This window comes from Garra rufa, chromosome 5 (genome assembly GCF_049309525.1).
Source record: "Garra rufa chromosome 5, GarRuf1.0, whole genome shotgun sequence".
Taxonomy (NCBI): domain Eukaryota; kingdom Metazoa; phylum Chordata; class Actinopteri; order Cypriniformes; family Cyprinidae; genus Garra; species Garra rufa.
In genome coordinates, this window is record NC_133365.1 from 31,778,111 (window position 1) to 31,802,697 (window position 24,587).

General features: G+C 35.9%; 1 protein-coding gene across 2 annotated transcripts; it reads right to left on the minus strand.

Moving 5' to 3' along the window:
• Nucleotides 1–690: 690 nt before the first annotated feature.
• Nucleotides 691–24,539, minus strand: usp20 (ubiquitin specific peptidase 20). Of its 2 annotated transcripts, none has more exons than XM_073840246.1 (25): nucleotides 24,435–24,539; nucleotides 22,887–22,985; nucleotides 22,750–22,803; nucleotides 22,598–22,660; nucleotides 22,363–22,497; nucleotides 21,733–21,835; nucleotides 20,211–20,280; nucleotides 19,942–20,055; nucleotides 19,736–19,814; nucleotides 18,549–18,978; nucleotides 17,890–18,036; nucleotides 17,681–17,793; nucleotides 17,225–17,397; nucleotides 15,475–15,569; nucleotides 15,319–15,352; nucleotides 15,100–15,145; nucleotides 14,788–14,968; nucleotides 14,464–14,590; nucleotides 13,501–13,670; nucleotides 9,806–9,887; nucleotides 9,401–9,509; nucleotides 8,755–8,857; nucleotides 5,991–6,059; nucleotides 5,721–5,879; nucleotides 691–2,229 (listed from the first exon to the last, which is right to left on the minus strand). In XM_073840246.1, exons 2-24 carry the CDS (start codon nucleotides 22,965–22,967, stop codon nucleotides 5,725–5,727), a joined length of 2,733 nt encoding a protein of 910 aa, XP_073696347.1. In that variant the 5' UTR covers nucleotides 22,968–22,985; nucleotides 24,435–24,539; the 3' UTR covers nucleotides 691–2,229; nucleotides 5,721–5,724. The 2 variants fall into 2 exon arrangements, with proteins under 2 accessions (XP_073696347.1, XP_073696346.1); XM_073840245.1 differs by having other exon boundaries at nucleotides 8,734–8,857.
• Nucleotides 24,540–24,587: the final 48 nt, after the last annotated feature.

A 24,587-nucleotide genomic window follows, 5' to 3' on the forward strand; every position in this document is an offset into this window, starting at 1 on the left:
GTACAAATATACCTGTGCTACTTAAAGGAGTAGTTCTCTTTCAGGACAAAAATTTACAGATAATGTACTCAACCCCATTGTCATCCAAGATTTTCATGTCTTTCTTTCTTCGGTCGTAAGGAAATGATGTTTTCAGGATTTCTCTCCATATAATGGACTTCTATGGTGCCCCTGAGTTTGAACTTCCAAAATGCAGCTTCAAAGGACTCTAAACGATCACAGTCGAGGAGAGAAGTGTCTTATCTAGCAAAAGGATTGGTTATTTTCTAAAAAAAAATTAAATGTATATACTTTTTAACCTCAAATGCCCATCTTCTCTAGCTTTGTGCGTACTCTGTGTAGAGATTAAAAACTATATAAATTTGTTTTTAGAAAATAACCAATCATTTCACTAGATAAGACCCTTCTTCCTCAGCTGGGATCATTTAGAGCCCTTTGAAACTGCATTTAAACTGCATTTTGGAAGTTAAACTCGGGGGCACCATAGAAGTCCATTTTATGGAGAGAAATCCTGAAATGTTTTCCTCAAAAACATCATTTATTTACAACTGAAGAAAGAAAAACAAGAACATCTTGGATGACAAGGAGGTGAGTACATTATCTGTAAATGTTTGTTTTGAAAGTGAACTAAGACTGGTTTTGTGGTCCAGGGTCACATATAAACTAATAAAATGAAAGAATTAGACACTCTGAAGAAAGAACAGGCTTTATTTCTATTTGTCAAATCAGACAGATCTTAACATTTCAATCACCATATCTTAAAGTTAAAAAGACATTACATCAGAAGTTACCTTAAAATTTTAAGTTTTGTAACAGACAACATTGTCCTATGCACAACTCAGCAATTCTGCACAATTCTGACCTGCTTATGAGAAAAGAAGACATTCATAAATAAAAACTGTTACAGTTTATTATGTACAAAGAATATGTTTGAAAAGACTAGCATTCTAGTAGCATTTCTAACAAATCTGATACACCTCATTGCACATTCCCTTAGAAATGTAGTTTAGTTATGTTAGTTTCATTTGGGGCCATGATGCTACATCATTAAAACACTAACATATAAATGGTGCAGCTTTTAACAGACCACACATTAAGCAGTTGAGTAAGTAGTTATGTATTTACCAGTCTGAGGAAATGGAGAAAATTTTGAAGACCATTAATACTGAACAAATATAGTAGCTTGCGTAACCCTGTGTCAGAGTTGGGGGACTGAAATGGGGATATGTGGGAAAGATTCACTTCCTTTGATTGGGACAGAGCATGGAGCTATGCCAAAACAGAGGATTTTAAAGTGCATTGAAACAAAACGTAATATTAATGGCAGAAAAAAAAAAACACACACACACACATCCTGAGCTTATAATATTGAATATTATCTTATTTTGTGATGAGAGTCAAATTTTAGTAGCATTGAACAGTCCTAGATTAAAAAGAAAACTTTACTATCAACATCAAAAGGCAAAGTCATCTATAACATCAGCCTGTTGTTACTTTTATTTTTAATGCCTGAATCATAACTTCCAAAGCAAATATCTGCAATATCAAAGCTTATCCCTCTTATAGTCTCCAAAAAAAAAAAAGTAGTGGCTAGTGTGTACATGAACATTTGATTGTTTAGTATTGACGGAAATTGTTTTCATAGATCATGGAGGTAGGAAGTGAGTTGCAACATAAACAGAACTCACTTTGATGTGAAATAGTGAAACAGCTTAAGCCTTCACCACAATTATGATTCACTGATTACTCGTAAAAAAACATAAAAAGTGCCAACATGCCTGATTTCATCACTATTTAGTGTGAATTATTGTGATATAGTGGAGTTGGGTGGCAGAGAAAGGTTCTTTGAACATGCAGGTACTAAGTTCAAGCCTTATTTTGCCTAGGTAGACGTCAACAAAGAGCTCTAACAAAGACTGAATGTGTCCTGCGTGATGCATTATGTATTTACCTCTGCACTACTGAGAAAGGCTTACGTCACTGCCCTTAGTCCCACTGACAACAGAGACAAGCATATCACCAGCGCACATGAATGAAGTTTGTTCATGAATGTTAAATATGTTTTATGCGTGTGTCTGATAACAGATTTATTCACTTAATAAATAAGACCCCCTTCCTACACTAGGAGAGCTCTGTCAGAGATAGCGGATCCACAGAAATGCTCACGAAGTGCTTGTGAGAAATGTAAGCGTAGTGCGTAACGGTCATCCACACATGGGTCTTCAGTACCTACGACAGAGCAAAGAAACAAAGAAAACCTATCAATAACAACTGAATGTTTCATGTCTTATTAAATAAGATTATTTTATTTTGGGAGGTTTTCTGTCCCCTAGGATGACTTTACAGGAAGAAAATAACACTATTTGTACTTTTCCTTTAAAATTCATCTTAGAGACATAAAAAATACTTCTATTTACAATGTATAATGTATAACTACATTTTTTTTAAAAATTAAATTTTAAAGGATAGAGTATACAGTTGAAGTCAAAAGTTTTCAAACACCTTGCAGACTCTGCAAAATGTTAATTATTTTATTCAAATAAAAGGGAGCATACAAAATGCATGTTATTTTTTTATATAGTGCTTACCTGAATAAGATATTTCACATAAAAGACATTTACATATAGTCCACAAGAGAAAATAATAGTTGAATTTATAAAAAAAAAAATAATAATAATAACCCTGTTCAAAAGTTTACATACACTTGATTCTTAAATACTGTGTTGTTACCTGAATGATCCACAACAGTTTTTATTTTTAGTGATAGTTGTTCACGAGTCCATTGCTTGTCCTGAACAGTTAAACTGCTGTTCTTCAGAAAAATCCTTCAGGCCCCACAAATTCTTTGGTTTTTCAGCATTTTTGTGTATTTGAACCCTTTCCAACAATGACTGTATGATTTTGAGTTCTATCTTTTCACACTGAGGACAACTGAGGGACTCAAATGCAACTATTACAGAAGGTTCAAACACTCACTGATGCTTCAGAAGGAAACAATGCATTGAGAGCTGGGGATGTAAACTTTTGAACGGAATAGAGTGTTTACAATTTTCTTATTTTGCCTAAATATTAGGGATGTCGCAATACTCAATATAATATCGAACCGTTCGGTACGACATCCACGGTTCAATACGCGCTTGTGAATTGCGGTTTTTCGGTTTTGCATCTAAATATCTTCCTTCCTTTTATTTCTCTTGGAATTTGCTGTATGTTTGCCCACGATTTCATGTGCTGAAATGAGAAAACGCTTCCCCTCTTATATTTGAAAAAAATAACGCAACACGCAGAGCATCTTCCATTCTAATGACATGCAATGATAAGCCTTTCTAAACCTGTTGTCCAACAAAAGTTATAAAAACAAGTCACAAAAACATTATAACTTGTTTTTAATTCACAACATCAGTCGAGTGTTTGAAATAACTTCCTTATGTTGTGATCTGATGTGGATTCTCATCACAGAATGAGGCAGACGATAAATTCTATACTCATATTCAATGTATGTCGATTAGCAATGGCTTATGAAAATACCCGAGATGGCTTGAAGAACACAGATAAACCATATATTATTACAGACGAGTGTTTATTGTCCTTAGATTTAATCATTCAAAACATTTACCTTTATATCTTGTTTTTAATAAGTTACAGCAATAGCGACGATGCTTTTATCCATATTAGAGAAGCTGGAACGGAACGTTATTAGCGCTACTTCTTTGATGCATATGTGTTTTCTTTTTTAGCACAAGGGCGCCCTCTGGCATCCAGTATGAATGAAACCCATTCTATTTTGCGTAAAAATCAAAAAAATTATACCTCTCTCAAAAGAAAAATTAAGCAGACACATACTAAACCACACTTTATCTAGTGTGCTGAGGTTTACAGGAGTATTTTGTTAATTTGTTCCAAAAAAACCCACACTGAAGTGGCAAGATATCAGAACCGAACCGAACCGAAAACCGTGGTTAAAAACCGAGGTACGTATTGAACCGTGGACTAACTGTATTGTTGCATCCCTACTAAATATCATATCTTTTTTCATTTAGTACTGCCCTGAAGCTACAGAAAATACTTACATGTTTCCCAGAAGACAAAGTAATTTAAATTTACCCTGATCTTCTAATTCCAAAAGTTTTCACCCCCAGCTCTTAATGCATTGTGTTTTAGTTTTCTTTCTGGAGCATCAGTGGATGTTTGGATACAGTCGTTGTCGGAAAGGGTTCAAATACACTCAGGTAACAACACAGTATTAAGAATCAAGTGCATGTAAACTTTTAAACGGGATCATTTTTAGAAATTTGACTACTATTTTCTCCTGTGGGCTATATGTAAACGTCTTTTATGTGAAATATTTTATTCAGGTCAGTACTAAATATCATGCATTTTGTATAAGTCCTCTTATTTTGGTAAAATAATTAACATTGTGCAGGTTCTGCAAGGTATATGTAAACTTTTGAATTCAATTGTACTAGCTCTAAACTATTCCTATATAATTTATATATTTTTTAGTTTAAAGTTAACATCAAGTTAGTAGTTTAACAAGTTCTTAGCTTATTAACCACATTTTTCATGTAAAGTATGTCATTATAATCATGTTACCATTTCTCAAACACACTATTAAAACTACATTACATATTACACCAAAATCCACCTGAAAGTTAACCAAGACCTTAACCAGATCTATTGATACAACTATTTTAATGAAGATGAAACAAAGATTCGAAGAACTGTTTCATTTCAAACAGTAACTCTCTTATGACACACACAAGGGTGATACATTTATTTTGTGATGAATCAGCTTGTCTGCACCATACCAGTCTGTGCCACACACTGATTCAACTTGTCTGGTATTAATGATGCTACATTTTTTTCTCAGAACTAACTTCACTTTCTCAGACTAGAGGATGTATAAAAAGGGTTTGATTTGACATTTTATTATAGAATACAAGAAATTCACTACTGTTTATTCAAACAATTCCAATATGCTGCTTTAGTGCTCAAGAAACACTAGCCTTACTAATGTTGAATAATTTATCAAGATTAATTGATGAATAGAAAAAAATGAAATCATTTGTAACATTATAAATGCCTTTACTGTCAATTTTGACCAATTTAATATACTTTCAAACCAAAAATGAATCAGACGGCAGATATAATTTTTGATATTTTTTACTTGTGGGTGCAGGACATTTACATTTTATTTATTTATGATGATAGTGAAATAATGTAAACTGTGCCATATTATACCCAAAAATTCTTCGTACATGACCATGTTTTGCTAATGCAACCTTTTTACACCACAGACTGAACCAAATTAAGCATTGCTTGGTAATTGGTCAACAAAGTATTGATAGTTGTGTAAATACTGTCATACTAAGAGTTGTTAGAATTTTTGGTTGATTGTAATCCATTACATACTGTACCTTTCTATTAAAGTTATCTGACATTATCAAGACGAATTTGTTCCGACACAGTTTAACTCTTGAGTTCTTGTCATATTTTATTACCATTGTCTAAACTATAGTGAATAAACTGATGATATGAGAAATGTTGAAGGTGTCTAAATAAATTTTGGTTTGACTAAGTATATGAGGTAATTTGCTGAATTTTTACATGTTAATTTTTCTTTATGCAAATAAAAATGCAAAAAAAAAAATCTTTTGGACAATAGAACACATAACATACATAGTTTGGTGTTTAAATTCTTTTTTTGTGGTTACTCTTACCATTTCAGAGGGCTCTTGTCTCTGCTTCTATCTTCCTCTCACCATGTGTGTCAGTGTCTGGGGGGCTGATGGTTTGGCGCACTGCAATCTCTGGCCCACCGCCATAAATACTTAACAAGTACTGCCACGTTTCTTCAGATATCTGCCCATAGTCTGCTCCTGCAAGCAAAGCCATAGGTAATAAACTGCATACAAACACACGTGCGAGTCAGAAAAAGTTTTGAAACACAAGATGAGTCACAGACATGTCAGTCTGATGCATAAACATACCTTGTTTAAGCTGGATATGTCCGCTTTTCATAACTGCAATCTTGCTGTTGTCAATGGGGCCTGGAGGCTCTAAACCAGGGGGAGAGAGAGGGAGGGAGAGATGAGAAAAATAATGACCTTTCCAGTCCATAAGCAAACATTCCCTTAAAAATACAGAGGGTGGTCTTGGCAGAGGTAACAAGAAATCCCGCCATTGGTTGAGTCCATGTTGCTATATCAGGCTGGTCAAAACATTCAAACAAATAGAACAATGTTTTAAATGTGTTTCAGAGCCACGTTGTTCACTATTTTTGGGGAGTACTGCAATATCAGAAAAATGTGCCTAAATGTAACATGGACTTTTGAGATATATTTTACACAAAGTCTTAAAGGGACATTTCATCAAAAAATTAAAACTCTGTCATCATTTACTCATTCTTAAAGATTTAGTTCACTTCCAGAATAAACATTTCCCAATAATTTACTCACCCCCATGTCATCCAAGATGTTCATGTCTTTCTTTCTTGAGTCAAAAAAGAAATTGAAGGGGAAGTTCACTTCAGAACAAAAGTTTACAGATAACGTACTCACCCCCGTGTCATCCATGACGTTCATGTCTGTCTTTCTTCAGTCGTAAAGAAATTGTTTTTTGAGAAAAAACATTTTAGGATTTCTCTCCATATAGAGCATTTTTATGGTGCCACCGAGATTTAACTTCCAAAATGCAGTTTAAATGCAGCTTCAAAGAGCTCTAAATGATCCCAGCTGAGGAAGAAGGGTCTTATTTAGTGAAACAATTGGTTATTTTCTAAAGAAAAAATCGTCTTGTCTAGCTCTGTGTGTACTCTGTGTATTCTGGTTCAAGACAGTTAGGGTATGTCAAAAAAAAACTCCCATCTCATTTTCTCCTTCAAATTTAAAAACTTTCTACATCGCTGTTTTATAAGAGGAGAAAATGAGACTGGAGTTTTTCGACATACCCTAACAGCCTTGAACTGGAATGCACAGAGTACACGCAGAGCTAGACAAGACGAGCATTTGAGGTTAAAAAGTATATAAATTGTACAATTTATAAAAGAAAATAACCGCTTGTTTCGCTAGATAAGACCCTTCTTCCTCGGCTGGGATCGTTTAGAGCCCTTTGAAGCTGCATTTAAACTGCATATTGAAAGTTCAAACTCGGGGGCACCATAGAAGTCCATTATATGGAGAGAAATCCTGTAATGTTTTCCTCAAAAAACTATTTCTTTACGGCTGAAGAAAGAAAGACATGAACATCTTGGATGACAAGGGGGTGAGTACATTATCTGTAAATTTTGTTCTGGAAGTGAATTTCTCCTTTAAGGTTTTTGAGGAAAACATTCCAGGGTTTTTCTCCATATAGTAGATTTCACTGGTGGCCAACAGGTTGAAGGTCCAAATTGCAGTTTCAATGCAGCTTCAAAGGGCACTACACAATCCTAGCTGAGGAATAAGGATCTTATCTAGTGAAATTATTGGTCGTTTTTTTATTTATTTAATTTAGATACTTTTTAACCACAAATGCTTGTCTTGGACTAGCTCAGCGGTGCGCATGTGCATCTTCACACGCTATGTAATCATGTTGGAAAGGTCACACGTGTTTTTTTTTTTCCTTCGGACTTCCACCTACGTCATGCCTGACCTTTCCAATGTGACTATGCAACGTCGAACTAGGGCAAGAAGAAAGTATATCTTTTTATTTATTTATTTAAAAAAAAAAAATGACTGATCATTTTGCTAGATAAGACCCTAATTCCTCGACTGGGATCGTGTAGAGCCCTTTGAAGCTGCACTGAAACTGCAGTTTGGACCTTCAACCCGCTGATCCCCATTGAAGTTCACTATATGGAGAAAAACCCTGGAATGTTTTCCTCAAAAACCTTAATTTCTTTTCGACTAAAGAAAGACATCTTGCAACCTCTTCAAGAAACAACATCTTGGATGACAAAGGGGTAAGTAAATTCAGAAAAAAATGTATTTTGGATTGTATTCTCTAATCATTTAAGTCATTCAACTTGTATGCTTTTTCTTTTCTCTGAAACACAGGAAAAGTACATCAGTAAGATTTTTTTTTAAATGTTGCAATGATTTTAGCCAAAAAAAAAGTCAATGGAATTTTATTTCCCCAAAATATCTTTGGATAGGTTTGGAATGACATAAAGCATGAGTAAATGATGACAGAAATTTCATTTTTAACCATTAAGTCGGCATGTCCCAGAAATTGTGATTGATTTTTCTTACCTATTATGATGTAAATGTGAGCAAAAGTGCATCTCAAATAAGACCAAAAAAAAAAAAAAAAAACTAAATACTGTGAAACTTTTGTCTATCAGGCCTTGATTGAACTGTTGTCATTGGCTACTTATTGCGATCATGTGAGTGACAAGTTGCTGGAGGGGAGGGATTGTAACTCTGGCCATTGGAAACCTTATTACCCAGTCCTCACGCTCACATCAACAGGGATGAGACATCATTGTAAGAGGGTGGGGATGTTAAATGTTTTTGATTAAAGATTGCAAAGGCACACAAATAAAAAAAATGTGCAAGGATAAATTAATTGTAATAAATTCTCAATTTCCATAAAAATATGCTGATTTCACTGTAAAATTGTTCGAATACAAACAGAACACATCACAATGGTAGCACAATATAAGCCACAGATTACATCATTTAGTTTGCTGCACATTTTCTCAGTTAAAAAAAAAATTTAATCGTATCATATATTTGTTGAGATGTGCATTACTCTGTTTGTATGAGACGGTACCATTGTCTTTGCCCTTCACAAAGTTCTCCCATTCTCTAAACCATTGCATGCTGATACACAGGATGACTGTAGGCGCTTCTTCAGCTTGAAACTCCTTATTTAGCTATAGACGGAGAGAGAAAGAGAAACAGAGAGATGTGAAGATTATCAAACTCCCTCCAACCAATCAGAGAATTTCAACATTTTTATTTCACTCTAATGTGCCCCTCGCAAACCTGCTGAGTTTCAAACATGACCTCCAGATCTTTCCAAAGCTTTAAAACAAATCTGATTTAAAGCTAGAGATGCATCTCCCAGATGCTGCACTTCTGATAAGTCTGCAATGCAGATCACACCCTTGATCTGTCCAGCATGAAGTCTGTGTTTCATCAGTTCTGGCTTTTACGAGCACCAAACACTTCCAAGAACATTATGCTCCTTCCAGGAAGAGTTTCCAAACAATGTTACATAAAAATACTGTGGATCTGAGGACATAACCTAGAAAACAGTATTCAAATAAGCCTCCTCCTTATCTGTAATTCACAATGAGTGTTGTGGTGATGGGTAGCATCTCATTGTATACTTTTAAGTGGGCTACAAAGTCAGCAACACTCAAGCAGGCATTCATTTGTCTGTACTTGGATGTTGCTAGAAGTAATTTGCTCACCTTGATGAAGGTGTCTATCTCCAGTTTCCGCCGCTTGGCTAAAGTCTCGATCTCTACTTGGCAGATGGCGCACACATATAAGTGATTCACAGCCGGGCCTCCCCCAAACCTGTGAAAAATGTTTCAAAACATGAAGAAACACTCAAAGTATGGTGAGTGAAAAGAGCAAACACATAACTCGGCAATGTTTACATTGCACTGCTGGTGGAGTTCTTTACACATGACATCAGATGTCTTGAACCAACTGAACTCCATATGCTTTTTGTTAGTTGAGGGTTGGACTTTTGGAGGTTTTGTTGACTCACCAGATCAAAAAGCTCAAAAGTCATCCCATATTTCACCAAGATGGCAAATGTCCTAAGAACTTCCTAAAAAAGTTAGAAAATATTGCTATGCATGACTCACCTGTTGTAAAGGTATTCCCACACATTTTGGGGAAGGATCACAACCAGATCATCCACATAATGGTACTTAGTAGGAGGAATTCCTGTACAAAAATACACCCAAATAAAGTTTTTACTGCTTACAAAGTGAAAAAGATTATGAATCCACTGATGTACATTCATACATTTACTAAGCTGAAAATTAACTATTGGTCATAACTGCCAAGCAAATCAAGAAGCTCATTGTGTCACTTGTAGGGTGACCACCTGGCAATAGATCTGTTACGGGACATAGATGTGACTTTGCTTGTGAGACAGATACTTTTCTACTGTTATGCTATGTTAATACTGGTTTACATCCATTGCCATGTGCTTATTTATGTTTCTGAGTGCGCACATGTAAGCGAGATAAAGCGTGTCCGTTTTGTGTGAAAGTAAAGAGAATCCACCTGCGAGAGAAGAGATTTGTGCTTGTGCATTTTGATGCGCCCCCGAATTACAATAATGCCCTCTAGGCATTTGTCATTGAAACAATGCCGTAGAAACAGCCTCAAAGAATATATTAAAACAAGAAGAAAGTCGCGTCTGAAGGCTGCATCGGTTAAAATGAAGTGAGAATATAAATAAAAAGCTTTTTTTAAAAAGGCAAAAGAATGCATGCCCGTTTGATTAATATGATCATTAAAAACCAATAGACCAATGAAAACGCGGGAGATTTTCTCAGTATGCGACATGCGGGACAAAAGGTGAACATTTTATTTAATAAATTTAATTTGAAATACTGAAAATGAAGATGTACAACAATAAACTGACTAGGGCTGCAACTAACGATTATTTTTATAATCGATTAGTTGGCCGATTATTTTTTTCGATTAATCGATTAGTTGGTTTAAAAATTCCTTTTTTGTGTGTGTGTGCAAAAATCACACTATTCCACATTTTGAATGCTATGAAAACACAGCGCTTAACAATTTATTAGACCACCTGTCCTAATAAAGAGAAAACACAAATATCTGAAGAAAAACACACTATAACAAGCATAAAATACAGTGTTTCTGCTATTTATTCTGCCGTGGCGGTGTTTAGTGTCCTGCCAACAGCAGCAGCAGCAGCGAGCGCAAATGCCTTCAGCAGAGTTCTGCGTTCAAATGCACGCAGTAAGCTTAAACTGGCCGCAAAGCCCCAGCTAAAGCAATTACCATGAATGTGCCGGGGGGAAAGTAAGGAGATATTTGAATTATTTATTAATAAACTAGTATTTTCTGAGTCAGTGTCGCAAAGATGAAGTTGACGATCCTGACTCGCCATCTGCTCACTGGACGCGCTTTTAATGCCTAAATCTTTATGGATTAGGCCTATAGCTAATGAAAGAGTTTTGTTTCCGATTTGAATTATTTTGTTTTATAGTAGTGAAGTAATGATTTAAAGTAAATTTATTATTCTTAACTTTATGAGAAAAAAATGAAGTTTTACATAGTGCTGGTGCCTCCATGTCGTGCAAAGCCAGTTCCAGCTTTCACTCTCCGCACAAACGATTGGATATGTGCCTAATAGCACACATTTATCTTGGTTAAACGATTAAACTAATATTGTGATATGCTTTAAGTTTTTTATATCTATGGATTTTAATTTAAATTGTGATGACTTGAGAAGGCTAAATTGATCTGTCTGCCACTGGCCGCTTGGTCGTTACTTTAAAAAACAAAAACTTGAATTTCACAAACAAAACGTGTTCCAAATATATTTCTAAATTAACTTTATAAACTAAAAAGAAACGAAAATAAATGTAATTACTTTGTTATTAAAAACAGCAGCTGTGCAATGGGGAAGAGAAAGAGAAAAAAAAGACAGATTCCAGTCAGACTTGGGCCAGTAATTCTGATGAGCTGTCGAGGTTGTTAGGAATTTTTGGAACGAGTGTTTGTTTAATAGCCTATTTAACACTTATTTAGGCTAGTTTCTTATTTTAAATGTATTATTTCTTTTATTTATTTTTGCGTTTTGTAGGCTCACTGACAGAATTGCTAAAATAAATACGCATGTTTAATAATGTTTGAACCTCATTTATATACGTGCACTACATGTTGTATTTTAAATCTAAATTTAACATTCAACAACAGGTGTTTCAACACAATGAATGTTTTTGTGCGTATTAAATATTGAGTATTAATTGTCTCCCTGTCTGTGTTCCAGTCTGACACGCTCATTCAGTAAAGATTTAAACTTAACACAGACTGTCAGAATGGACTTTTATGCATAAATGGAAATGCTTGTGTGAATTTGTGACATTTACAGATAAGGATATGACAGTAAACTGAAAGTTTTCATGCTGAGGATGCAAACGGATCTGTCAAAGCGCTTCAAAGGGCAAGCCATTACGCTATTAGCTTAAAGTTTAAAATTCTCATGTTTTGGGATCACGTAACTCTCCTGCAGCATCTCATTCTGTTTCCTAATTTAGATGCATTGTGTCTATAGCAATGCGTCATTCAGTGCTGTAATTTGACGTAATTCTCTGAAGTTTTACGTGCACTGTGGGCGGACCCGATTAATCGATAATGAGAATCGTTGTCGACGATTTTCGTTATCGATAATAATCGATTTTTTAGTTGTTGCAGCCCTAAAACTGACATTATATTTTTGTGAGTTATTTGTTTTTATTACAGCAGAAGTATAATATATTTTAGTTTTATATAGGATGGTCTTTGAATAGAGTCAGAAATGTTGAAAACCACAGAAAATTCACACACAAACATTTATACACTGAATTTGGTGGCTTAATGTAATTAAGAGGTTCACATGAGTCATCACATGGAGCTCTAGAGGAGGGAAAAAACAAACTTTAGCCATTCTAGATAAACATCTCATGGGAAATTTTCCACTGAGGGGAAGAAAAGCTGTATAAAGATGTGTGAGTTCTAACAGGCTCAAATTTTTTCTTGAAAACAAAGATGAAGAAACACAAACCTTTACATTATAAGACTGTGTGTCTTTGAATTGGTTCTTTTATGTCACCTATCTTAGGCAAATAAAATAAAAAAACGTTAGGGCCAGCCTATTGTTCTTATGATTTAAACCATCCATATTGCACCAGCTTACATCAAAGCTATCAGCCAGTAAATCTGTTTACTTACTAGCTAAAGTCAATCACAGCACAGCACAGTCTCAGCAGTGCGCCCACAACTCCCCCCTAAACTCTTCTGAGCTTGTTGTAACACAAACCTTGCTGTAAGCAAATTAATATTTCATAAATGCACTTAAAGGTATAGTTCACCCAAAAATTAACATTTTGTCATTAATTACTCACCATCATGTCGTTCCAAACCCGTAAGACCTTCGGTCATCTTCAGAACACAAGTTAAGATATTTTTGATATTATGATATTATGAAATCCAAGTGTTTTCTGACCCTGCCCAGACAGCAGTGGAACTACTGGATGAGTTATGAACTAATGATGCCCCATGGATTATTTTAATGATGTCCTTACCACCTTTCTAGGCCATGAACATGGTAGTTGCGTTGCTGTCTAGTGAGGATCAGAAAGTTCTCGGATTTCATCGAAGATGTGTTTCGAAGATGAACGTTTTACGAGTTCAGAACGACAAGAAGGTGAGTAATTAATGACAGAATGTTCATTTTTGGGTGAACTATACCTTCAAATTAGTCTAATCTGAAGGAGTTTCAGATACACACAAGAGTATTTGTGTGTGATTGTACCTCCATGCTGACAGAGGAAAGTGTGGTTGGTGATGGGTCCGGGCTCAGTGAACGTGTTGAACTTGTTGAGCCATTCTCTGGAGATGTAGAACTGCAGCAGACTGGGCTCCTTTAAATTAGCCAAAGCGACAACTTTCTGTCTCTCTCTCACAGATTCTTCACTGCTCTTCCTGAAAGAGAAAGAAATTGACATAAAATGACCATTTTCACTTTCAATCCATGTCATAAAACAAATACCAATATTATAGACGTTGTTGGAATCAATCCAAATGATTTTGTATTTTTCTGTTCATTCATTATGGTCCACAGCAAGTCATGTGATGCCAACAATGCAACTTCAATGAATGGGCAACCCACTCCATATAGAATCAAAAAAACTATTATTAGGCTACTGATACATTGCACATCGCACAGCTAGTGCAAAACAAGCATTTGTGGTTAAAAACACATTTATATTTTTTATAAAATGGCAGATTGTTTCAGTAGATAAGAATTATTTTTCGTCTGCGATCATGAATTTAGACCTTCAAACCAATTGGCTACCATTGAAGTCCAGTATATGGAGAAAAATCTTGGAATGTTTTCCTCAAAAACCTTCAATTCTTTTCAACTGAAGAAAGAAAAACATGAATATCTTGGATGACTGGGGGTGAGTAAATTATCAGGAAATTTTTCTTAAGTAAATTATTCTGGAAGTAATCTAATCTTTTAAGATGAGACAGATCTTTTCTTTTGCATTCTGGTGTAAAAGGAGCCTGAGGCAGATCTGAATACAAGCTTATGAATGTAAGCAAAAGGGCAGGGTTTAAGCAAACTAAATGATTGGGAAGAATGATGGGGAAATTTAGTTATAAAATCTTTAAAAGACACACTTCAAAAAAGCATGAATTTCCAGTTTCATGATGAAAACCATTACTTAGTGTGCTATTTTCAACCATTTCAGAGTCAAAAGAAGAAGTGTACCTGTAGAAGAGAACATACGCTTCAGCGTTCTGCACTACTGTCTCGTGCACTTCTGTTACATACTGATCGTCAAACTCATACCACTGTCCATTGATCACATTTTGACAGTATGCTATGTAGTGACCACCTGTCCAGCAGAAGAAAAAAAAACACACACACACACACACACACAAAAAAAAAACATTTCACTCAAATAAAACTACAAACAAAATAATGTGTTAATTCTCATCTGGGAAAAGCGCCAGTGATGAATGAATGCCAGTTCACATCTCAACATCCCAAAGCTCCTGCTACATTTCGCAATATTAAACAGAAGTAACTTACTTCCAGCAGTGCCGTGATGACAGATGACAGACAGTAGATCGTAGGTAGTTATCTGAGAAGGGCTCTCTTTAGCTAAGAAGGGCTTAAGATCCAAACCCTCCAATGGGAATGACACATGGCTATTTATCTTGAAGGAGTACATGACTTCATGCCTGAAACGCTTCAGGTGAATGCACAATATCTGAGGAGGAGATGACACACAAACATACTCACTAGGAATACAAGCTCTGTTGAAAAGTCAATGTAGTATGTAATGCAGTAGGTAGTAATGCAGTTAATGAGCAGATTGAAATGAAGGGGGGTTATACTTACTTCTGGCAGACGCAGAACTTTACAATATTTCACACCATTTCTCAATCTGGGAAACAGAGTAAATGAGGTCACGCTTCATCATCTAAATATGTAAACCACAGCTACTGCATAAATTTGGCTGTTAAACCATAAGCACTATTCAGAGTATAACATTAAATATTTATACAGCATAGTAAGCACTACATTTTAACATGTAACACATCCTTTAAGAAATCTTACTTTTTACATCGTTCACAGCTGTACATGTTGTCTCCTGTTCAGCAGAAAGAAAATAAACTTCAACCAAGGGTTGACAAGCAGTGGACATTTTTTTAATGAATATCATTTATAATTGCACATTCAGAAATGCCAAACATGATGACAGATGGTGCTTACCTTTCAGCTCATCAGCAGCAAAGAAAGCTGCCAAGCAGTCCTCCAGAGTTACCATTGGGCCCCAAAACCAACTGGGAATACAGGACACTACAAACCTGTATAAACACATATGTTTATATTAAAAGATCAGTGCTTGTTTTCAGGGCAATTAAAAATTTTTACATTAAGCTTTTAAGCAGTGAGGAAAAAAAATTATTTGATCTTGTACGTTTGATTTTGTACGTTTTCCCACTTACAAAGAAATGATCAGTCTATAATTTTAATGGTTTATTTGAACAGTGCGAGACAGAATAACTACAAAAAAATCCTGAAAAAAAAAAACACTTCAAAAAAGTTATAAATTGATTGGCATTTGACTTAGCAAAACCCTTGTTGGCAATCACAGGGGTCAGATGTTTCTTGTAGTTGGCCACCAGGTTTGCACACATCCCAGGAGGGATTTTGTCATTTGGTGGTCATTTAGGTTTCAAGGCTATTGTTTGTCAACTCAAACCTTTAGCTCCCTCCACAGATTTTCTATGGGATTAAGGTCTGGAGACTGGCTAGGCCACTCCAGGACCGCAATGTGCATCTTCTTGCGGCTCTCCTTTGTTGCCTTGGCCGTGTGCTTTAGGTCAGTGATTCTCAACTCCAGTCCTCGAGGCCCACTGCTCTGCACATTTTGTATGTCTCCTTCATTTAACACACCTGATTCAGATAATCAGCTCGTTAGGAGAAAGATCCATGAACTTAACTGAGTGTGTCAGATTCAGAAACATACAAAATGTGCAGAGCAGTGAGGACTGGAGTTGAGAATCACTGCTTTAGGTCATACCCATCCACGACCCATTTTCAATGCCCTGGCTGGCATCAATGCCCTGGACCTGATGGTACATGGCCCCGTCCATCGTCCCTTTGATGCAGTGCAGTTGTCCTTCAAGGCGTAGTGTATTACCAGTTGTTTTCTTGGTGACTATGGTCACAGCTGCCTTGAGATCATTGACAAGATCCTCCTGTGTAGTTCTGGGCTGATTCCTCACCGTTCTCATGAGCATTAAAACTCACAAGGTGAGATCTCGCATGGAGATCCAAACCGAGGGAGATTGACAGTTATTTTGTGTTTCTTCCATTTGTGAATAATCGCATGTGGTCACCTTCTCACCAAGCTGCTTGTTGATGGTCTTGTAGCCCATTCCAGCCTTGTGTAGGTCTACAGTCTTGTCCCTGACATCCTCGGACAGCTCTTTGGTCTTGGCCATGGTGGAGAGTTTGGAACCTGATTGATTGATTGCTTCTGTGAACAGGTGTCTTTTACACATGTAACAAACTGAGATTAGGAGCACTACCTTTAAGAGAGTGCTCCTAATCTCAGATCGTTACCTGTATAAAAGACACCTGGGAGCCAGAAATCTTGCTGATTTTGGGGATCAAATACTTATTTCATCATTAAACTGCAAAATACTTTTCTGGGCCTTGAACGTGGTAGTTGCGTTGCTGTCAATGCAGGGTCAGAAAGCACTCAAATTTCATTAAAAAAATCTTAATTTTCATTATAAAGATGAACAAAGACAAACAACATGAGGGTGAGGGTGAGGTTGAGGTTTGGGTTACTATGCCTTTAAACTTTGTTTTTTATCAAATTACTTTCAAAACTACTTTCACTCTTACCAAACACAATTTTTTTTAAATGTAGTGGAATTAATTATCAAGGGCTTATTTTGCTTTTTCCACATCTTGATCATTCTCTGCCCCCATTACTCTTTCACTATACCTTCGTATAGAATCCATAATGTAGGAGATCCATCCCTGGGCGGCATAGCCATCTGTGCAGACACCAGCTTTAACAGGAGCACTCTGGTGGATGGAGGAATGGAGTTTGGCCAAATCCTCTTTACCCGGAATAGGCAAAGAGAGGTCCTGAAAGGTCTCCACGGTTGTTGAAACCTACAAAAGCAGATATTTTCTTTGAAACACTGCTCTTTCTACAGTCTCACACATACTGTAATATACCATTCTACAGTTATATAACATTTGGTTTATATGATATGAACACTGTGCAGTTACACATTGCAGTATTCTTCAAGAAGTGATCTGAATTGAAAATGGAGCTTCTCAGAAAATACATGGTGCACGATATACTATCTTGCAGTTAATGTGTGTAATGAATGTAATTTGATATATTTGGTGCCCTCTAGAGACAAAAAAAACTCCATGCATCTTTCCTCACCCGGTCACATGTCAAACACTGAACGAGGCTCAGAATGGATCCGTCAAAAATATCTGAAATAACACTGCGGAAACGGGACTGCTTCTTCTTCTTGGTGCTTAGGAGCATCTGAGCTGTAAGACAAACAATCATGACAGTTATTCAGTGCAACATTTTTATTTTTATTTTTTTACATATATGCTGTCTTTAGCTATATATGAGATGCAAACCTTTCTTGAATGTATAAGTAGGTCCAGCTCTGAGAGGGCTGGATCTTGGTGGGCTGCTAGAGAGTCTGGAGTGGAGTTCCTGCACATTGTGAGTGGGGCTACAGGGACGAGAGGACGAACAATGCATGGAAACTTCATTATCAGGTTCTGCAAGAAAAAGAGGGATCGGGAAGTCAGAAGATTTATATATATTTAAAAAAAATTGTTCACATACATAAACTACTAAACATACACTACTTTCAAAAGTTTGGAGTGAGTAAGATTAACTTTTAAGCAGCAAAGACGCATTAAATTATGCGACAGAGAAGACTAGATTTGTATTTTAAATAATTGCTGTTCTTTTAAGCTTTCTATAAATTAAAGAACACTAAAAAAAAAGATCATGGTTTCCACAATTTTTAACTTCTGAAGGATCAAGTGACACTGAAGACTGGAGTAATGGCTGCTGAAAATTCAGCTTTGCCATCACAGGAATAAATTTTAAAAGTATTAAAATAGACAACAGGTATTTAAAATAGAAATAATATTTCACAATATTACTGTTTTTACTGTATTTTTGCAGTCTTTGTAAGCATAAGAGAATTCTTTCAAATACACACACACACAAAATCTTGCAGGCCTCAAACTTTTGGAAGTGTAAGACTATAAGAACATCACACCTGTATTTCCTGGTGTCGGCACATTTGTGGTTATAGTGGTTGCTTCTGTTTCTCTCTCTGCCTGTCCCTCTTGTGCAGCCGTGTCCACATCTGCATCCTCATCCATTTCCCGTGTCTTCTCTTCTCCTCTTCTCTCCTTCAGCCTCTCTTTCTCTGAGATTCCTCCGCTTCCTCTTACTCCCACACATTCATCTTGGATGAGCAGCTCTGCTTCTCCTGCCCTCTCTCCATCTCCTCTCTCACTTCCTGATGCAGAGTCACATGACAGGAACTCGTCTTCAGAGGGGCTTCGATCTCCATCTACATGATTACGGTTGTCAAGGTTGCGGTCAGGCTCAACATCTAAGATTGCGCCACTGCAGTCAAAAAAAGGCTCCTTCAGCTCCTCATGAAGTTGGTCCATCAGACATCGCAAAAACTCCTGAGTGTCCTAAAAAAGACACATGCAAGAATTGTGTACTTTACAAAAATAAAATGGGGCTTATATGATAATATTACAGTTTTGAAAGGCTGCATGGTAATCTTCATATCAGAGTTGCTACTGTTAACTAGGACTAAAACGATTAAAAACTGAAAAAAGCATAAATGTTAGACAAAAAAAAGTACACTTAAATTTTTTTTTTAAATGTTACGTTGGCAACTAATTAGAATAAAATCTTATCAACCTTATTTTTCAATGCGGAAGTAAGCTGTTTTCTGGTAATGTGTGAGACTTCCGGTTCATAAGCCGTTGTAGGGAAATAACAAGAAGAAAAACAAAGTGCAGTAAAAGGTAACACTATTTGCACTACAAACCATTGTGTTCATAATTAAGATAATACATTAAAATAATATTGTAAGACACACCAGTCTGCAATACCAAGCAGCAAAATGAGTTGTTTTGTAGAGCTAAAAATAGCTGGACGCGGATGAGACCGGAAGCCAGACAAAATTTAAATTTACAAATATATTAAATCTATTACATTCACAAATGGCCCCGCCCGCTCTTATGGAAAAAAATAAGGTGGATATATGTTCATGTTGAAGTATTAAAATTATTGAAACTACAACTAATTAAATTAAAACTAATAAAAATGAAAAAAAGCACCTAACAAAATAACTCAAACTTAAATGTATACTAAAATATATGAGTAATTACTATAATAGTACTGTATATAAATAATACTAAATAACACTGCTTTGCATACCTGTTGAGCGTATCCACGAAACATGGGGTTCACCAGTTTGATTCCATGAAACAGATTAGTGGGCACAACATAACTTGGCCTTGACAGATCCAAAAAGAAACCAACAGAGAATGATAGGATTCAGATAAATTGGACCAATATCAATAGTAAGTTTGCTAGAACCAGCCAGGTCTAGGTTAACAGTTTGGCAAGCCAGTTCTTGTTACCGTTTCTTGTGCCAGAGCTCAGAGATTAGCTTCTGATAGCTTTTACACAACGCCGGCTTCTTATCCGTACGGACCAAGCCACTGCAATCCAGGAAAAACTGAGTCAAAGGAGGGCTGGAGAGAAAAAGAGAAAGAAACAGGAAAACCAATGTCAATTTAAGAGACAGGATGCACTGTACTGTAAAATAAATCGGTGGAATCAGTCAGGCTTCCAATTTGTGTTGTTGGAATTATGCTTATTTGTGCTTCACAACAAGTTGTGAGCTCACCAGTTAGACAAAGCCTGCAATGCAGCATTCATGTAACAGGAGTTTCCAATGTTCTTCATCCCTGTGAGACCTTTGGAGTGTAGAACAGAATCTTAGTCGATACACATAACCAATGACAATGAGATTAAATATAATTCAGCTTGCTTACTTCCATTAAAGGGGTAGCTCATGCAAAAATGAAAACTAACCCATGATTTACTCAACCTCAAGCCATCCTAGGTGTATATGACTTTCTTCTTTCAGACGAAAACAATCAAAGTTGTATTTAAAAATGTCCTGGCTCTTTCAAGCTTTATAATGGCAGTGAATAGGTGCTGAGATTTTGAAGTCCAATAAAGTGCATCCATCCATCATAAAAAGTACTCCACACGGCCCCCGAGGGGTTAATAAAGGCCTTCTGAAGCAAATCGATTTGATATATTCACATTTAAAACTTTATAAATTGTAATCTCTAGCTTCTGCCAGATGTTGTAAGCATGTTCACAAGAGACTGGCATTCCAGCAGATAATTTAAGACGTTGACATAGCATAAGCTCCGGTGAGAACCAAGTTTTGTTTACAGAAAATAAAACCAGTCTCCTCTTGGCTTATATCGAAATCCACCGACATTTTTCTTTACAAATCCTTGTTTAGTACTCTAATTCATGACGAGTGTTTTGTTTTGCTCTCTCCTCTGCACTTCTGCATTTGTCACTTCTCAGCTCACGCTACGCCTGCATCCTACGTTATTCACTGGATCTCTTGTGAATGCACGTATGACAGTGGTTTATATAGATAATTAAAATTTATATGGATTTTTTCACAAAACACATCAATTCACTTCATAAGGCCTTTACTAAACCCCCGGAGATATGCATATTACTTTTTTTGATGGATGGATGCACTTTATTGGATTTCAAAATTTCAACACCCATTCACTCACTGCCATTATAAGAGCTTGGAAGAGTCAGGACATTTTCATTATAACTCCGACAGTTTTCATCTGAAAGAATAAAGTCATATACACCTAGGATGTCTTGAGAAAGAGTAAATCCTTTTAAGCCTTTTCATGTTAAGAGAACAGAACAAAATTGACTGGTTATTTGTTCAAGACATTATTCAATCTTTTCCTTTAAAAATGTATAAACGGGACATGAAAGGTTACTGAAAAGATCATTTGAAAAATCCACTACTGACCACTACTGTGAATGCTTGAGGAATACTGTGAATTCTTTTTTTAAAAAGTCAATAGTTGTACTTAGCAAAGACGCATAAATGCAGAAATAAATTGCATTTACAATAAATTAAAATTGAACATGGCATATATATTTTAAAATAATGCTGTTTTTACTTAATTTTGTTTTTCAATCAAATAAGTGCAGCCTAAGAGACTTCTTTCGAAAACATTTGGAAAAAAAAAACGTATCAATTTTAATATTTATACAGTAGTGTATGTTCTCCCTCAAAGTCTAGGTGACTTAAAAAGAAGGAGAATTTGAAATGCCATGCAATGTATGCTAGGTTCCTCTTAACATAATTATACCTCTAGGTTTGAGCTCATCCTCCTCAGATTCTGAGCCTTCCTCATCCGCCACTGCGATAGGCACTGCTTTTAATGGGTGACATGTTGTTTGGGGAAGAGGATCCTTGTGGATGAAAAAGCAAGAGAATTATGCTTCCTGTATTATACATGTGCTTTATAAATTATTGTGCCTAAGTAAGATATTTTTAAAGTAAAAACTTAAATTTTTAGCAAATGTAAAAGCCTTTTACACCAGAGGAAATGAATAAGTCTCAGGCTGAAGGAAAAGTAAATTCATGTCTGTACAGTAGAACACAGGAGAAGAAGATTCAACACTCTTCAGCAATAATTAATAATTTAATTCATAGTCTAGAACAGCGCACACAACGTCTCTGCACTTCCAATTTCTCTCAACATGGGGACAGAAGACTTGTCAGTCAATAAATGTTAAAACAAAGTAACTGCCATTACTTATTTAAAAATTAACTCTGATATTTTCTTGTAAATTAAAAAAGTAATGCATTACTTTACAAGTTACTTAGACAAATTATTACGTAACTGGTGTTATTTGTAATGCGTTACCCCCAAAACTAATCATGTTTACACAGTGCTAAAAAGCTAAAAGTGTACACTTCTGTGAGACAACTTTACCTGTTCCTGCGGTTTGCATCGGTGAGCAAATGATACAGGAGTAACAGGCTTTGGTTCCAGAAACACCTCCCTCTCACAAACATAACACCACACCCTGAATGTGGTCAAGTTTACTGTCAGATTATGTTTTTTGGCCTGGAAAAAGTAAAAATAAGATGCACACATGTACAAAAGAACAAGAGGAACTGATATGGATAATAACCGAATAGAAACATTGACTGTGTAAGAATGTCACCTGGGCATGTATAGTACTGTGATCAGAAAATGATTCTCCACAGCCTACATAGGGACAGTCACACTGTGGGGAAAGCAGGAAAAAATAGTAACAGTTATGAATTTAAAAAAATCTTCTGGGCATAAATATTTGCTTGGGAAAAGGCTCCACACCTGTAGACATGCCCAGAGGTTGGGTCCACCTACTCCACATGACTGACATGTGCCCTTGAGTAAAAACAGGGTTGAAATTCAATATGCAGTACTCATAACACATTTAAGACTGAAATATTAGCGAAAGCAATTCTAACCTTTGATTTCTGAATCAGTTCCTCCTTAGTAACTTCACCGATAGAGTCCAAGTGAGGACAAAGATCCCCACTGTCAGTCATATTGATTTTCACCTCACTCTATTACAATGCACAAAGAGCACTTTGAGATCTACTGGTACCGCTCTACACAGCATCAATACAATAAACATTTTTAAAAAATGAAATGAAATCATCTACTCAGCCTTCTGTTTCACTTGAATTATATGCAAAAAGATTCTGTGTAACATCTATTTGTGTTCCACAGAAGAAAGGAAGTCACACAAGTTTGGAAAAACATCAAGCTGAGTAAATGATAACAGAATGTTCATTGTTTGTTGAACTGTCTCTATAAGTATAACCTTTTAATGTACTTACAGTGTCAGTATCAGCGTAAAGGAGAAAACCCTGCCATCACTGAATATGATATTTAATATATATTAGGGCTGGGCGATTAATCGAAAAGTAATCGAAATCGACATTCAGAACCTATAATCGATCAAATTTTTCCAGGTCAATTATTTCAATTACTTTCCCTTTAAAAACACTACTGCGTGTGGAGTCACGTAAGAGTAATTTTATTTAGAAGAGATACTGCTTATTTTCTACTTTTAATATTTATTATTATTTTATAAATAATTTAATTGCAAGTTATTTATTTTCACTAATTTAAGAAAAATGTGACTTTTCGTTTTAAGCAATGTGTGCTTTAATTTCAGTTGTTCAACACTAATGTTCAATAAATAATCATAGATAGTAGTTAGTGTGTGCACCCTTCATTCAAAAATCTCTCACTTGTAATATGTGAGCATATTTACTGTACAAAACTTGTCAGTGAACTATGAGGGCAAAAAAAAAATATTATTTAAATATAGTTTTATAAATGAATAAAATAATCGTTCATTAATCGTGATCGGGTTAAAATGTTCAATTAATCGAGATTTTGATTTTAGGCCAAATCGCCCAGCCCTAATATATATATATGTATATAATAACGAAAGAAGATAACTGAGGCTGATATCTAGCAGTGAGCAGCTGTGAGTCTGTGCCTGAAACTCTCAGGAGCCCAAAAGTGCTGTTTCATGCGCCTAGCACGACTGAGAAGGATGCATTCACCCCGTATGACTGTTACACTGCAGAAATGCACAATACTGCATCATAAAGATGCATTAATCTGTGAATAGGTTTTTCCGTACGAAAAGTAACGTTAGCTTGACCAGAAATGCGAAATTAAAGGGGAAAACAGTAATATTAATATGAATTGGCCTCACTATTTATCTGAATTTAAAAATAGTATCTCAAAACCAAACAAGCAGTATATTTTTGCATCTTTGGTAACTCTGCTTTTCAACACACTAACTTTACAGTTCCTCTACTTGTCATCGACGAACAGCAAAATCCTGTTTAACATCAATCTTAAATAATAAACAGGCCATATTTTCACTCGGGCTGCAAGACACTATTCATTCGCTGAGCCGACATGAAGGTATCTTGAAAAATAAATAGTGACACTCCGCTTTAACCGAAGGAAAGATAAGAACAAACATTTACCTCTCAGACAGAAGCAAAAATAACGCTCATAGATGATCATTTTAGGCCAATCGGTGGTATTTGTAACAGTGGTGGGTAGCAGTGTACTAAGCAGCATCCATACTGAATACAACATGAGTGTGCGTCACAGCTTTGGCCAGAGCCAATGAATGC

Bases quoted from the DNA above. Each gene is read 5' to 3' on its own strand.
- usp20 (XM_073840245.1), bottom strand. From the start codon at position 22,967: ATGACTGACAGTGGGGATCTTTGTCCTCACTTGGACTCTATCGGTGAA. The intron at 17,794-17,889 runs GTTTGCATCTCA...TTTGTCTTACAG, and splicing joins TACTTATACATTCAAGAAAG to CTCAGATGCTCCTAAGCACC. The intron at 15,146-15,318 runs GTAAGATTTCTT...TCTGTTTCCCAG, and splicing joins AGCTGTGAACGATGTAAAAA to ATTGAGAAATGGTGTGAAAT.